This window comes from Schistocerca americana, chromosome 1, assembly GCF_021461395.2.
Source record: "Schistocerca americana isolate TAMUIC-IGC-003095 chromosome 1, iqSchAmer2.1, whole genome shotgun sequence".
NCBI classification, from domain to species: domain Eukaryota; kingdom Metazoa; phylum Arthropoda; class Insecta; order Orthoptera; family Acrididae; genus Schistocerca; species Schistocerca americana.
Window position 1 is genome coordinate 189,107,929 of NC_060119.1, and position 17,454 is coordinate 189,125,382.

At 42.2% G+C, this 17,454-nt stretch overlaps 1 protein-coding gene across 1 annotated transcript in view; it reads right to left on the reverse strand.

The window, feature by feature from the left end:
* The window catches only part of LOC124568236 (putative phospholipase B-like lamina ancestor), a 163,052-nt gene that overhangs the window by 50,376 nt on the left and 95,222 nt on the right, over positions 1–17,454 (reverse strand). The window contains exons 3-4 of the mRNA XM_047131056.1: positions 3,763–3,922; positions 977–1,126 (exon numbers count right to left, since the gene is read on the reverse strand). Of these exons, the coding sequence (XP_046987012.1) occupies positions 977–1,126; positions 3,763–3,872 (260 nt within the window). The 5' untranslated portion in view covers positions 3,873–3,922. The remainder of the gene's footprint in view (positions 1–976; positions 1,127–3,762; positions 3,923–17,454) is intronic.

Below are 17,454 nucleotides of genomic sequence, written 5' to 3' on the forward strand. Positions count from 1 at the left end.
ATACTGGAAGAACTGAAGCCTTGAAGATGAGTCATTGGTTATACCTGTACCTGTATAGTTTGTAAGAACAATGACAACAAATGGAAGGTACCAAGTCCAAGTTTCATTTGGGCACACAGTTTTAATCTGTCAGGAAGTTCACACTGAAATTCCAGAATGAGAATTTCCACTCTGCAGTGGAGTGTGCGCTGATATGGAACTTTCTGGCAGATTAAAACTGTGTGCTGGACCGAGACTCGAACCCAGGACCTTTGCTCTTCATGGGCAAGTGCTCCACCAACTGAGCTACCCAAGCATGACTCACGACCTGTCCTCACAGCTTCAATTCTCCCAGTACCTCATCTCCTACCTTCCAAACTTCACAGAAACTCTTTTGCGAACCTCGCAGAACTAGCACTCCTGGAAGAAAGGATATTGTGGAGACATGGCTTAGCCACAGCCTGGGGGATGTTTCCAGAATGAGATTTTCACTCTGCAATGGAGCACTTACCCATGAAAGGCAAAGGTCCCGAGTTCGAGTCTCGGTCTGGCACACAGTTTTAATCTGCCAGGAAGTTTCATATCAGTGCACACTCCACTGCAGAGTGAAAATGTCATTCTTGAAACATCCCCCAGGATGTGGCTAAGCCATGTCTTCGCAATATCCTTTCTTCCACATATGCTAGTTCTGCGATGTTTGCAGAAGAGCTTCTGTGAAGTTCGGAAGGTAGGAGATGAGGTACTGGCAGAATTGAAGCTGTGAGGACGGGTCATGAGTCGTGCTTAGGTAGCTCAGATGGTAGAGCACTTCCCCGCAAAATGCAAAGGTCCTGAGTTCTAGTCTCAGTCCAACACACAGTTTTAATCTGCGAGGAAGTTTCACACTGAAATGGTCTAGCAATGACAGTGCCATTCACATTAGTTATGCTCTGAAAATCTCAGGGACAGTAGGATGAACTCAGTTCTCATCATGTATGATAACAATGAATAAACTCACCCATCAAAGTTCAGGTCAGGTCTGTAGTATGCTCTCGCAACACCTTGTGGTATCTCCTGTGGGTCGTTGCCCTGACCCCAGAATTCTATGTTGAAACCTGTGCTCTCCACCCAAGTGACCGTTGCTGCATAGTTACCATCCTCTGCCTTTCTGTGTAACACAAAAAGCACTTTTAAAATCGTTGAAAGAAAAGACAAGTATGCTGGGCATGTGTGATTATGATACTTTACTCACAGGTGCTATACATCTTTGACATTATAACAATGGTATCCAATTTCATTACTTTGGACACTAATGACTGATAAAGTGTTTCTCAATAAAAATGTGCATTCTAAATTGCACGCCATTTTCACTCCAATCATTCAGCTGCTGCTGCTTATTTCTCCTCTCGAGACGATGTGGTTAGTAAAAATGAGTCACCTGACAGTCAAAAAAGACATTATCATGATCAAAACTTACTACAAATATGGGGAAAGTCCTTTAGAAGTACTTCACGAATTGTGCACAACTTTCAGTCACTGAAACATTCCCAATTCATTGGCAATCTGTCAAGTAGACAAAAAGTTTGAGGAAAATGATTCTGTAGCTGATGTTATGGCACCAAAGAGACACCATACTGGGCTGTCTGCTGAAAATGTTACCTCAGCAGATGAGAGTATGCCCCAAATTCTCTGAGTGATCAATAACAAGAACTGAACATTTTAAGGGGTACCATGCAGCAAATTCTGACAAAGAATCTTCATCTACATTATTATGAGGTTCAACTGATGCAAAAACTGCTGTCAGTGAACCACTTGCAATAGAATGAATACTTCGATTAGGTGTTGGAAAGCTAAAAGTGGATGACAATTATGCAAAGAATGTCATCTTTAATGATGTAACTGTACGGATTAAAATAGATTGCTACTCATCACATAAAGGTGTTGAGGAACAGATAGGCACATTTAAAAGTAGACAGTGGAAAAATGTCAGCTTTCAGACAAAGTTCTTAATCAGATGAGAGACTAACGTGCACACACGTTCATACACACAACTCTCACACACAAATACCCACTGTTGTCTTGGGTTGTCCAGAGACAACAATGGCTATGTGAACTTTGTGTGCATGAAAGTGTGTGTCTCCCATCTGATGAAAGACTTTTTCTGAAATCTGATATTTCTCAAATGCCTACAGTTTTAAAAGCGCGTATCTGCCACTCAACACCTGCTCTGTGCAGTTAGTAACTGTCTGTTCTAATACATATCGTAACTCCATTCCAGATTTTCTATCTTTAATGATGTGGTGCATTTCAAACTGGATAGCTATACCAGCAAGCATAACTGTCAAATCATTCACAAAGAGAATCCTCTGTTAACATTTCAACAACTGGTGCATGCACAACAAGCCACTGTTCGATGTGAGATTTGGGCAAGTGGTCTAACTCGGCCTTACTTTTTCAAGAATGACACAGGTAAAGCAGTGACAATGAAAGACACACACTATCACAACATGTTATACGAGTTTATTTGGCCTCAAGTGGAAAAGGACATTGAAAACAAGTGGCTGCAGCAAGATGGTGTACCTCCTGTACTGCAAGCAAGTCACTTGCATTTTCGCAGGAGAAATTTCTGGGCCATATCATTTCACGCATGCAGATCATCAATGCCCAGTAAGATCTTGTGACATGATGCCGTGTGACTATTTCCTGTGGCGTTACGCAAAGCCACATATTTGTGTGCACGAACTGAGAATGATTGCTGATCTAAATGACCAAATTGAGCCCATTACTACAGAAATTGACCATAAATGTGAGAAAATGGCATACCTATTGTAAGAAGATTTTGTCAGTGTTACGTTGAGCACTTGTCCAATATTTCTTTCCGCAAATAATCCTGTTGTATACTGAGGAGTTTAATAATATTTCAACTTTTCAAGTACCATAAATAGTGTGTTTTATTCAAAAATTAAACTGTGCATTTTGCATTCTTATTGGGACATCCTTTATATTTACCCATTTCTTTCTCTTTATTGTTAGGTACTAATTACATCAGCAGACAGGAACCAAAAAACACTGATCTAGAAGGACCTTAATATTCACTGATAGGATCTACTGAAGAAATTAAATAGTAGCATAATAGTGATAAGATTCAGAAGAAATTGTCATTATCTACGTAATTGTTAAGAAACCAAAATTGTATACAGTACATAGAATATTTTACTTGGTTTGAAGTCACATATAAATAATTATTTGTGAGAGAGGTGGCTTTATAAGATCATTATTGTCAGAGAACAAACACACACTCAGTGACAAGTATTGTAGCAAACAGAAAAAAAAGACAGGAATGTCAGGAGAGAGTTGTTGGGACAGAATGAAAGAAGTTGTGGACAATTGGCAACAGATAGTTTAAAATGTGAAGGAAATGCACTACACAAAACATTTACATGGGAAGTATTGAATGCTGTAAAACATCTGAATGAGGAAAAATTTAATATCTCAGTTCATATATTGTTCATTGTAAGCATAGATACATAGTGTCAACAGCTGTCCATCTGTCCCTTTTGCATAATTAGTGTGTCAAGTTGTTTTACCAAAACAAGTCTTGAACTAGCTTTGACCAATGTATTCTACAATACTGAATAGCAGAAAAAATTTTACAAGCTATGTGGAGAGGATATTTCATACTGAAACTATCTCTGATTTCTACGGCACAACACTAAGAATTATGTAACATTCTATGTAGTAGTTCTGTCTAGCATACGTTTATGTGATAGTCATTTACTTCTGACAAATAGAATGTTCTCTTACACTTCAATCTCTCCAAGGATCAGAATTATTACTCCTAGGAGAACCACTGCCACAAGGATCAACTTGCTCATCCTGGTTTGGAACCAGGATGCACCCACCACCTTCAGCATGGCTGGCTGTTGTGTAGACAGTAATGATGATGCAATTGATGTTTTGTAATCTGAAACAAATACAAAACATGTGATACAATCACAAAAAACAATGGAAGACAGAAGAGGAGAAAAGCTGAGTAAGTGTTATACAACCTACTTACAAAGGGCCTGTTTTGATTCATACCCAACAGATAAACAAATTCACTGTCACCAAGAACAGCAGGTTGAATTTACCCATACATTTCTGATATTGCCTGATACGGTTTTGTTTCAGTTACAGGGATGTTGCCACTGAAGGTGTGCTTTACAATAGTGAGATACACTAAGCCCACAGCGAGAATTTTTAATATTTACTTAAGATACAACAGTTAGTCAAAATCTGCTGGAAACACAGACAGGAATGTCAGGAAAGAGTTGTTGAGACAGAATGAAAGAAGTTGTGGACAACTGGCAACAGACAGTTTAAAATGTGAAGGAAATGCACTACACAAAACATTTTAGAAAATCCATGGGACTAAAAATATAAGGAAGGGTTAAATGGATGAAAACCATGAAAATGTATCTCTCTGCATCAGGATTTAATGAGCATCTGCTTCATTTTTTTATAATTATGTGCTCATCTTGCATTTTTTGATCAAATTCTTCAGTTATCAGTACTACTCTGTAATATTTGCCTGTAATTACATGCAGATAGGTTCAAATGGTTCTGAGCACTATGGGACTTAACATCTGAGGTCATCAGTCCCCTAGAACTTAGAACTACTTAAACCTAACTAATCTAAGGACATCACACACATCCATTCCCGAGACACAATTCAAACCTGCGACCGTAGCGGTCGCGTGGTTCCAGACTGAAGCACCTAGAACAGCTCGGCCACTCCGGCCGGCCTGCAGATAGGAACAATGACGTACCTACTGCAGTGTGAATGACTTGGGAGTGTAATAACAAAGCTATTTAAAAAGCATAAACGTCTTTATTGACTGATGGGCAATTACCGTATGTCATCGCATGTTCTCTTCTCGAATGAAATGTACAATATTCTGAAATACACGTAACCTCACCATCCATTTGTGGCTCTACATTCTAAAAAGTACCAGTAATAAAATTTTCCCACTTAAGTGTGGATAGTTAGCATATGCCCAAAGGAAACAACGAATTTGTGGTGTGAAAAATCTTGCCATCCCCCCTTAATGCCTTTTACACTGCACCCTATGTCTGCCACACTTAGTCAGGCAACAATTTTTTCTGCTGAATTCTTCATTTAAAGTTATTTTTCTGGCACATATAGGCTGTCTGAACCATCTCTAATGCTGCTAACATGACTGTGTTGAGTTCCCCTTTTTTTTCACTTCCATATTATACATAATACAGTAAATACGTGCTTCTGAAATATTTTCCATTCATGTCTAAAACTGGTTCTTACTCATATTTTTATAAGGGAGGGGGGACCTAAAACTGTTACCATATTTTCCCGTTGTGTTAATGTACACAAGGAATAAAATTCTGTCAAATGTATTTCAAAACCATTAATTCATCAGAAAAGTAATCCCTACACTGCTCTAGAATGACTGTTTTAAGAAAAAAAAAGATAACTGGAGGGGTGGCAGGAATAAACTGTCGAATGTGTTTGAACAGCGTAGTTAATTCAAGTTAAAAGAAGGAAAATTGCAGTAACGTCTCACCGACGATAAGACTATCTATCATTCAGTCTTGTCTTAATAAGATTTCAAAGTCATTTGCAACTTGTTTTAAATGTTACGAAACGTAAAATTGTGCACTTCACAAAACCGGATGGAGATTTAAACTGCCGTCGTCCTCGGTGGTTAAGAATTGGCAACTATTACATTTCACAATATATTTTGCGTATCAGAAAATAATTTTGACTTAGTATTATAATACTTGGAAAAAAATTATAAGTAAAATAACGCGCAGGGTTAAAAAAAGGTGTCTTCTTGCAGAAGGTGCTACTTCAGAAACGTTGATTACGCATTCCTAATTTCGCCTGAATTCTATACATGTACTTTCGTTATTTGAAACAAAATGGTAAAGAGCAGGTGTGTAACAGGGACATCTGTAGGCGATACGCACAGGCGATTTTTCTGCGCGGCGCTGCTGCTTTTAAACTTTGTTACAAGTACTACATACACATTCAGTCAAATATCAAATTGGTAACACTCCTACAAAAACCGCGATATTTTTCTTATTTTTTAGTTACGCGTTAAAGTGCCGGAACCTGCAGAAAATTTTCGCGTAAATGTTTTCGACGATGGAATCTCTGGAGAGCACACGAAGCAGCAATCGACTAGAGATATAGCAGAATTGCTATGCTACCCGTACTTTTAACGGTAAGTGCGCCCTTAGAATCTCATTGCCGCTGAACTCTTCTTAAATGTCCCTCGCCACTCTTGACTTCTATACCCCACGGCCACTGACAAGGTGACCATTGTTGAGCGACTTACCGCTGGTTCGTCGATCCGCCGACAGACCGCGCCGTAGTAGCGCCGGCGCCTCTTCCATGGTGGTGAGCAGTTCTGGCGGTGCCCACCTCGCAATATGTGAATCCTATATTTAGCCAGCTTTCGCGATCCTTGGAAGCAAGCAGTGAGCTGCCGTTGCGAACTTTCTGGCTTCTAGTTCCGGCGCCAGAGGAAAGATCCTCTGCCCGCCGCAGTCCAAAAATAGATAGCCCTTGCTAACCCGTGTTCCATTTGACGGACTGTTTTGATTAAAGGGGCACGCCCGCGCACGTATTCACCTGGTCTTCGTCCGAAATCGGAAGTGACGACTTGACTGTTTACTGCTTCTAATAAAATTACCACGCGGGTACATACAGCGGAAGAAGTTTTCTCACACGAACGAGACCGACCGAACTTCGTTGGATGCAATAGAAGATGGAACAACGAGCACTGACAATTCTGTCAAATAGGAAGCCCCTTGACGCACTGACCTTAAAGAAGTTTGCCGACTGACTCAAAGGTAGACCATTCCCATCCACGTGCCAAACTAGAACTGTAGTGGGAGGCACATCTCAGTCGCTGCGAAGGGCACAAATGTAATTAGAGCCAGATGCAAGAGATCGCGCCTGTTGACGGATTAGCTCCCGTTGTCTTCCTAATGAACGTCGGCACGTTGCACATACGTAACTGGTGTCATGTTGGCTGTGGAATATTACCCCGTTTCTTGAGGGTGTAGCAGCAGTAAACAGCCAATGTAGACGGATCACTACAGCATGGAAGGGCACTGAGAACTCCATCACTTCACCATAGATTACAAAACCCTCGTAAAATTTACGATTGCAATTGGTACCAATTCGCGGTTCCCGCAATCTGGTGTTGTCAGTATAGGGTATAAAATATGACATTATAATTTTAATTAACTAGTGCATGAACTATAAATTATGACCTTCCTTTGACTATGTAATATCTCTTCATATTCGGTGAATTATTCTGATACAATTCTACCCTTGAATGACGTTTACTAATTTTCTATCTTCATACTCGCAGAATCCATGCGCAAAGTAGTTTCATACAATAGCTATGCCATGAGCGCATAATTATTCTTTGTAGTACTCTCTCTGGTGGTTGTTAGAAAAAACCTTCCGAGATTGTCTTCGTGCCGATTAGCCTGAGCATTGTTTGAAGAATTGTAATCTGAATATTGAGATTCATGACAAAAGATAACTGATACGAAATTGTACGATTAAAAGGAAAAAATATATATATTGTTGCATTATTTGACATTTGAGAATTGATGATATTCATCGATATATTGCGTAGTTGTTAATCAGAAGGGAACTTCCGAAAGACTGGATACGAACCTGCATTTAATAATCCAAGAGCTCCATTACTTCCTCAAAGCCAAATATCCGCTTGATCTGAGGTTTCCCGACTGATTATACAACGCTTCCAAAAATACGAGGCATTTTATTTGTACAGATTAGCAGACTGCCGCAAAGCAGGAGCCTGCAGAGAAGAAGAATCATCGCCTGATTTCATTCTAACAAGTAAAATTTCTGAATCATTTTGAGTGACTGAGTTGTGACTGTTTCCTATTATGAATGATTGATTGCAAAAATGGCTCTTAAGCACTATGGGCCTTAACATCTGAGGTCATCAGTCCCCTAGACTTAGACCTACTTAAACCTAACTAACCTAAGGACATGACACACATCCATGCCCGAGGTAGGATTCGAACCTGCGACCGTAGCAGCAGTGCGGTTCCGGACTGAAGCGCCTAGAACCGCTCGGCCACAGCGGCCGGCAAATGATTGATTGCTCGAACGAATTGAGAACTACATAATTACATAGATAGGGGGAAAAATTACAACTAAAATACGGAGTAATACAATTTACTATAGTTTAGTAACAACGTAACCTTTTCTCCTCTTTAGTGTCCTAGCGTTAAAGTGAAAACGGACTTTTCTAGGAGCGACGCGGTTTTTATGGCAACAAACAATTTCTCATTGAATGGCCCTGCAAGTGTGATTGTTGGAAGTACCTTTGTGGGCACCGTGCCATCTCGACTCTTAATGAATAGCAACTCGTGTAAACAGGAACCATTTCATCAGGGGGAGTTTATGACCTAAGGTACTGTCTCAATTTCAGACAGCTTCGCGTGCTATATTTTAGTTCGACAATGTGACGACAAATGCTCAAGTTTTCTGCGAAGAACGAAGACATTGCTGAGTATGGGCTACCATCTTCCTCAATCAGCTTCTTCTCTTTTGTGTACTAAAGACGTTCGTCTATATAAAGTGATAGTTAACTTCATCAAGAGTACTGGTTATAATCTGTAGGTTTTAATGGTGTAAGTAAACTATAAATATGTCTTGCTGATGAGATATTTCAGAATTGGTGTGAATTGTAAGCCAACGCACTTTTAATTACTTTCCAATTCAATTCAATTTTTAAAACATTATGTACAAAACTGTAACAGTTAAGCTTTTTATTCCTGTAAATATGCATTTCTGTATTTGTTTATTCAATTATGTGTACAGTGTCACTATGTGTTGCCGATGGCTAAATTGAGTACACACTCAAAGGAAAAAAAAAAACACACCGGTACCATTGTTCCCTCAACTTATACGTCTACCCAACATGTCTGGAAATGATTGTTCGGCAACTTAACTGTTTTCGGTCCTCTGCAATGCACTATTGGTATATGGTGGACTCGCGAACAAACTGTGTGGAGGGAGTCAGAACATATAGCGTTCTGAAACCCTATTATTTGGTACGTAGTTCTTCTCGCTATTCTCAAGAGGAACGATCTCACAAAACTAGTCTAAAGAAAACCAAATGCCGGCCTCAGATTCACTGGAAGAATCGTAAGGAATTCAATGTACACACAAAAAAGATGACTTACAAAACCCTCATTCGGACGGTTTTGAATATTTGTAGTCCATCTGAGGTCCTTACCAGACAAGGCGATCGAGAAGATTTAAAGAAGAGTGACGAATTTCGTTACAGATTCGTTTAGGAAGCGCGAAAACGTTACGGAAATATTTAACTCCACAGGTAGGCAATACAAAACAGACGATACTCGATAAATACGTCGACATGTTCTCTCCGCAAATCACCCATACATGTTAGGCAGAGTGTGCACAAAGTACTTCCAGACTGTTTCTCTACCGTTCCACTATCGATTAAACTTGACAAAAATGAGCACCTAAATCCTTCCAGGCGAGCTCTGTTTTCTCTTATTTTATTGCAATGGTGTTTCTCCCTACGAAGGAGGGAGTCCGCAAAATAAAAATTTAGAAATTTGTGGTAATGTACTATGGGACCAAACTGCTGAGGTTCGCAAAATATTTTCGTGTTCTGAGGAGAAAGCTGGAGATCGAAATTTCGTGAAAAGACTTCGCCACAACGAAAAACGCCCTTGTTTCAGTACTTCACATCCGTGACTCTCCTGTTTCGTGATAATGCAAGGACATGCTCCCCGTCTTTGAACTTTTTCGATGCCCTCCCATCAATCCTATCTCATACAAATCATCTATGGCGCAGCAGTAAACCAAAAGAGGACGGATAACAGTAGTGTAGGCAGTCTCTTTAGTAGCTTTGTTGCATCTTCTAAGTATTCTTCCAATAAATCACAGTCTTTGCACAACATTTTGTATGTGGTGGTTCCCATTTCAGTTGTTCGTAATTTAATTCCGAGGTATTGGTCGAATTGACAACTTTAAATTTGTATGATTTATCGTGTAATCGAAATTTAACGGATTTTTTTAATATTAACTGCAGATAGATGGCTGAGTACGGCGGGGAAGATTCAGGCAATGTATTACTTACGAGGGGCGTTTGAAAAGTCTGTGCAAAAATAAAAACTACTGATGTGTTTGAGGTAAACCTTTTTTTAGTTTTCAAAATGGTTCAAATGGCTCTGAGCACTATGGGACTTAACTGCTGTGGTCATCAGTCCCCTAGAACTTAGAACTACTTAAACCTAACTAACCTAAGGACATCACACACACCCATGCCCGAGGCAGGATTCGAACCTGCGACCGTAGCGGTCGCGCGGTTCCAGACTGCAGCGCCTTTAACCGCTCGGCCTCTCCGGCCGGCTTTTAGTTTTCGACAAAGTCTCCTCTTAGACTTATACACTTCGTCCAACGCTGTTCTAATTTGTTGATCCCTTCCGAATAATAGGAATTGTACAAGTCTGCAAAATAGCTATTAGTTTCTGCAATAACCTCCTCGTTTGAATAAAATTCTTGTCCCACACCCATTTCTTCAAATTGGGTAACAAATAGTAGTCCGAGGGAGCCAAGTCTGGGATGTGAAACGAGTTGGAATCCTTTTTCCATTAATTTTGTGACCACAACTGCTGAGGTGTGTGCTGGTGCATTGTCGTGATGGAAAAGGGCTTTTTTGCGGTCCAGTAGCCAGCGTTGTTCTTGCAGCTCGGTTTACAGACGGCCCAATAACTATGAATAATATGCACCTGTAATAGTTTTACCCTTTTCCAGATAGTCAATGAGGATTATCCCTTGCGAATGGTTCAAATGGCTCTGAGCACTATGGGACTCAACTGCTGTGGTCATCAGTCCCCTAGAACTTAGAACTACTTAAACCTAACTAACCTAAGGACATCACACACATCCATGCCCGAGGCAGGATTCGAACCTGCGACCGTAGCAGTCGCACGGTTCCGGACTGCGCGCCTAGAACCGCGAGACCACCGCGGCCGGCCCCTTGCGAATCCCGAAAGACAGTCGCCATAACTTTTCCGGCCAGAAGGTCTGGTCTTCGCCTTTTTTGGTGCAGATTGCAGATTCTCCCTTGGTAACCCATTGTTTAGATAGTTGTTTGGTCTCAGGAGTATAGCAATGTATCCATGTTTCATCCACAGTGACGAAACGACGCTTAAAGTCTTGCGGATTCTTCCTGAACAGCTGAAACCATCCTCGCGACACTTTACACGATTCCATTTTTGGTCAAGCGTAAGCAATCGCGGAACCCATCTTGCAGATAGCTTTCTCATGTCCAAATGTTTATGCAAAATATTATATACCCGTTCATTCTAGATGCCTGCAGCACTAGCAGTCTCACGCACCTTAACTCTTCTGTCATCCATCACCATATCATGGATTTTATCAATCATTTCTGGAGTCGTAACCTCCACAGGGCGTCCAAAACGTTCAGCATCACTTGTGACCATATGGCCACTCCGAAAATTTTGAAACCACTTATAAACTGTTCTAATCGGAGGTGCAGAGTCACCGTAATGTTTATCAAGCTTCTCTTTAGTCTCCTGAGGTGATTTGCCTTTCATGTTTAATCACCACACGAAATTCTTCTTCGTCCATTTTCTGACAGTCACTCGACTTCCTTGATTCACACGAATACCAAACACAAAGAAACAGAACAATATGGCTGAAACTTGGTGTGCGTTCTTTCCAAAGATGCTTCTGACTAAACATGACCTCGATACGCGCCGGTGGTGCCATCTCTCGGACTTTGCACGGACTTTTCAAACGCCCCTCGTACTCGCATTGGTTCTTGCGAAATGACGGCGAGGGAAAAATGAGAGATATTAGAACTCATAAGGAGTCAAAAAAACAGTTATTCTTCCCAAGCAGGATCAACAAATCGGACAGGAAATGAGTCACAATTGGAATCGGTCAATTCACCAACACCTGGACATAACAATCTACAGGGGTATGAAAGGGAATGATCACAGAGGCTCAGTATTGGGTAAATCTGGTGGCCCACTTCGGTTCCTTTGCAGGCTACATAGAAAATGCAGTAAGTATGCAAAACAGATTGCTTGCGAAACTCTCGTATGACAATCCCAGGATATTGCTGAAGTGTGTGGGACCCTGTCAAAAACGAATAACACGGAATATGTACCATACACTCTGTCTAGTCACATTAATGTGACCGCGTGTCAAAAGCCTGAATAACCACCTTTTGCAGTGTGGACCGCTACCAGACGCGAAGAAAGAGTCAGATGAGGTTCTGGAAGATACTGGCAGGGGTGTGGAGGCAGGCTGACTTCAGTGCCATGATCAGCTGTGCTAGGTTTCTCGTTTGAGGATCCACGGCCCGAACAGCCCGATCGAGGTGGTAGCACAGATTCTCAACTGGTTGGTTGGTTGGTTTAAAGGCGGGACAAGGAACCAAACTACGAGGTCATCGGTCCCTTGTTCCTAATAAAACAATGCCACAAGTGTGAGAATAAACGTATAACACAAAACGGAAAGAAAGGAAAAGCCACAAGAACGAAGGGAAGGAAACGACCACTAAGAGGAACAAAAGAGGACAAGAAAACAACAGAGAGAGGCTAAAACAGAAGAGAGTAAAACATGAAGGCAGATTACAGTGGCTGGCCAACCACAAGAATAAAAAGGGAAAGCCAGCCACTCTGCAACACTAGGGTGGAGGACACAGAGGGACAAAGGACATGCGCTAAAACCTACATAGAAGTATAAAACCCACTCTCACGGATAAAACGTAAAACTAAAGCTGTTTTGGAGGCGTTGTCGCCCAACACCGAAGGCAGGGTGCTGGGAAAGTTAAAAGTCTGCCACAGAGCGGCTAAAAGTGGGCAGTCCAGCAAGAGGTGGGTTTAAATCCTGAAAGTGTGGTGCAGGGGAGTACGGTAAAGTCATCCTGGTGCTCGTTGAACCACACACGTACACAGCTACTGTGTGGTACATTGCATTATCCTGCTGGTAGATGCTATCGTACCGAGGAAAAACGAAGTAGGGATAGGGCTTGACATGGCCCCAAAGTATAGATGCATACTTCTATTGATCCATTGCGCCTCCTAGAATGATGATATAACCCAAGAAATGCCATCCGGCCTGGACCCTTCTGGCGATTGTAGCAGGGTGTTTGCTTTCAGTCCAGTGGAGTATAAAACGCGAGTTTTCTGAGAAGACCACCTGTCGCCTTTCTGTGGACGTGCAGTTGCGGTACTGGCGTGCAAAATCCAACCTTCGTGGCTGATGGAGAGCAGTCAGCACTCCTGTCATTTAGAGACCGCGGTGTACCATAGTTGCCTCGGCGCCGGTATTGGATAGCACCATTTTCCCACGCACGATATACCTTAACCAGTGGAGCATGCAAACAGTTTACAAACTAAGCCGTTTTGGAAATGCTTCCACCTTTGGCCCGAACGCCAATGGCCTTGAGCTTTCCGACTTCGAATAAATCGCTTCGATCCCGTGTTACATTGACTGCAGTATTTTCCGCGTCCTCCTGACCCGCTTTGTGTAACCTGCAGCTACTAGTGCTGCCACCTACCGTCTATTCTATCTATCGCTTGCGCCTTTGTCCCGCATTTTGCGCGGGGTTGGCGTGGTTAAATCGGATTTGGCATGTTAACTGGAAGGGGTGGCCGGATGCCCTTCCTGCCGCTACCCCGTACCCCCTGGGACGGAATCAGAGTACCCCATCTGTCTGCGTCTAGTGTAAATCATGGAAAAGTGCAGATGTGTTTTAAATGTCTGTGAGCCGTGTAACTGAGGCGGGACGTGGGGACCAGCCCGGTATTCACCTAGTGGGATGTGGAAAACTGCCTAAAAACCACATCCAGGCCCTCGTCGTTAATCTGGCGGGCGGATTCGATCCGGGGCCGGTGCGCCCACCCGAGTCCAGGAAGCAGCGCATTAGCGCTCTCGGCTAACCTGGCGTTCTGCAAACTACCGTCTGTGAAAGGTTATTGCTCGTTGCCCATAGAGCGTATGCGGTGGTCACTGGACGGTGTATAAAGAAGGGTCTCTTTGGCCAGTGGGAGAGCCCTCAATAAGCTACCACAAGAACTCAAAAATCTTAGCAGTAGCCCAAAGTCTTTTAAGTCTAAACTGAACAGTTTCCTCATGGCTCACACCTTCTATTCTGTCGAGGAGCTCCTGGAAGAGCTAAAAAAATTAAACAAATTCCAGTGTTACATTGTTGATTTTCTTTATTTAAACTTACGACTTGTCGCTTGAATATGTTTTTTATATTTCATTTTATCTGTTTCTACTATCGTGCTATAATTTCATGTATTGACTGGTTCCATGACCATGGAGATTTCTCCTTAATTTGGTCCCACGGAACAATAAATAAATAAATAAATAAATAAAAATCATGCAGATAACTGAAAAATCTGCACTGACAGACACTTGCAGATGCACGCCAACTATCGCAAGAATGCTTACTTAAGGCCCGTCCACACGCAACGATCTGTCTGCGCAAATGTCTGCGCACATCACATCTGCGCAGACAGATCGTTGCGTGTGGACAGAAGATTTGCACCAACCTGAGGTGTGTGCAAACCTCGAAGTTGGAGTTGGAGGTTTGAGTGAAACCTCTCAAATCTGTGGGTTCAAACCACATCTGCACAGACAAGTTGGAGCGTGTGTACAGGAGATCGCCGCAAATCTGGCGCGAAACAGTTGTTTACTCAGTCTAGTGTTTGGATTTGTGCGCACAGGGCATTAAAATGGCTGATACTCGTCAGTGTTCTCGAGAGTTTGTAAGTGAATTCATTGAAATATATAGAAACCACCCATGTTTGTGGAAGATTAAAAGTAAATAATACAGTGACCGAGACAAAAATACAGCAGCATACAATGCTCTAATTGAAATATTGCGGGCAGTTGACGCCTCGGCAAACAGAGAAACGGTAATAAAAAAAAAATTCGTTGCGAACTGGCGAAATTATTTGCGGATGGATGTCGAAACTTATAATTATCTCTTAAAGCTTGTAACCCCTCATATTATGAGAAAAAATACTTGTATGAGAAGGGCAATTTCTCCTCATGAACGGCTGGCGGTAACATTAAGATTCCTAGCAACAGGAAGGAGCTACAAGGATTTGGAATTTTCAACTGCAATATCGAAACAAGCGTCGAGTAAAATAATACCCAACACATTTGAAGCTATTTACGCTCTCCTGAAGGATGATCCATGAAGGCAAGTCAAGTAAATTAAGTCTGTCAGCGAACTGTTTGCCGAAAAGAGTTATACAAAGTTCAGAAATCTAGAAGATCTGGTGTAGGAGTAGATCAAGTATACCAGCCAATGTTATGGTATTTTGATCTGCTTGGTTTTCTTAGTGATCAAGAAACGCCAAGACCAAGCAGGACATGAAATTGGAGTGCCAATGTGCCAGGAAATGGAACACCACGTAATGTAAAACAAAACAGGTTCGCCCTGCAACTCTCGCACTAAGTGTACGTCAGAAAACTGCTTTCGCTTTAGCAGCCACTGTCTGCACCATTTTGACCGCTTTCTCTGTTTCCTGCGGTTGGTCTGAATGTTTTTTTGCAACACAAGCTGCGAACACAGACCACAACAGCACTTCCTCCATTTCTATATTTCAAAATAACTGAATTAAATTTTTGACGTTTACGGTGAGCGTAGTCGTTTGCCACTGATATTTCTTTTCTACACCGACAGATGGCGAGCGAGTAGTAGATTGGGGTTTGTGTCGTGTGAACACACCACATTTGCAGCGGTCTTTTGCATGTACAGAAATCTGCGCCGATGTCTGCGCAGACACATCGTTGCGTGTGGACCGGGCTTTACAAATTTTCAAGAACCAGCATTAAGTGAGGAATCAGGGAATATATGACAGCCCCAAGATGAGGCTAACTGCAGTGCACACAGAGGCATTTATGCTATAATTCTTCCCGCATTCCATACGTGATTGGAATGGTGAAAATTCCTAATAACTGGAACAGTGAGAAGTGTCCTGTTCCACGCGCATCTCAGTGATCTGTAGCCGTTGGTGGAGAGAGAGCGGAAGTGGTGGTGACAGCAAAAGTATCCTCTGCCACAGAGCGGAAGACGTGACACTCCAGTGTGCAAGCGGCGCCTGCCTAGCGTACCTGGAATAAACGCACTCCGCTGCTACGCCGTCACCTGTGTGTTCCGTAGCCCACCCGAACGGGCGCGTGGCAGAGGCTATCTTTAAATAACTGGGCGGCACTGTTTACGAGACAGTTGGTCACGGACGCGGCTACCTCAAGGCGACATCTAAAGACCTCGGGCAGGTAGCTGGGCTGCCCGTTGGCAACACTGCTGCTTGGCTGGCCTTTCCTCCACACTTCTTGAACCTGACTGTTAAAATCGCTATTCCTGTTATTTCTTGTATTAAACGTACAAATCAAACAAGCGTTGACATATTTTGACATAGTTTCAAGATACAAAGAAACAAATATTAAATTAATTAGGCAAAAAAAGTAAAACTTAGTCCATCCACCGTTCGCTGCTTTTCTCGAGAAGTAATAAGTGACTAAATACTACAAAAAAATCAGCAGTATTATCCTATCATGACTTACCCATCCTCTTCCGCCGGAATGTCAACCAACTCCCACTCCCAACACTGAAATCCGTTCCGAGATATGCCTCTGTTTCCAACCCTAATCACAATCTCCACCTCACACCACTTTCTCCTTCCTCCATGATCCACCTTTCCCACTTCTAGTCGCCGCCTGCGGTTCTACAGAGCTCCATAGTCATATTCTTCATCGCACCCTTATCATAATTATTTTCATGTATCACCTAGCATCACCATTGCACTATGACATCATTCCTATTCATCAGTGACCATATTTAACTATAATATAAAATCGTCAAACAAGCTCTAAAATCCATCAATATTTTTCAGCTATCTGTATTTTACAAAAACCTTCTTTACTGTCATTTGTTTTCATGTAAAAATCTTCCATCAATGTGTTTTTTACATAATCGTTTGTTGTTGTCAACTTTTTATGTTATAACCCTCTTTTATATACAGTTTATGTAATGTTTGGCTGAAGAGCGGTTTCCATCGGCTGCCAGCCCGTCCCCTTTGTGAGGAATTGAAATAACAACAAAGAAAAAAAATTGCAAGCTAATCTTCGGTCGAGCTCTGGGCCAGGCGCCGGCTGCAAGAACAGTTCTTCTATCAGAATCTCGATCGGAACCCTCGCTGCATACGATGCCGTGCCGCACTATCCACTGCCGACCGAGGGAGCCGCCAGTGTCTGCCTACATTCACCGTCACTAGGGCTTTGCCTCTGCATCGGAGACGACCAGGAACTTTGTACCAAAAGTCAGCCCTCACTGCGTCGCTTTGTCCTGCCTCCGAGGAAATGACAAACTGACTGTTGGCTTCTGTCTCGGG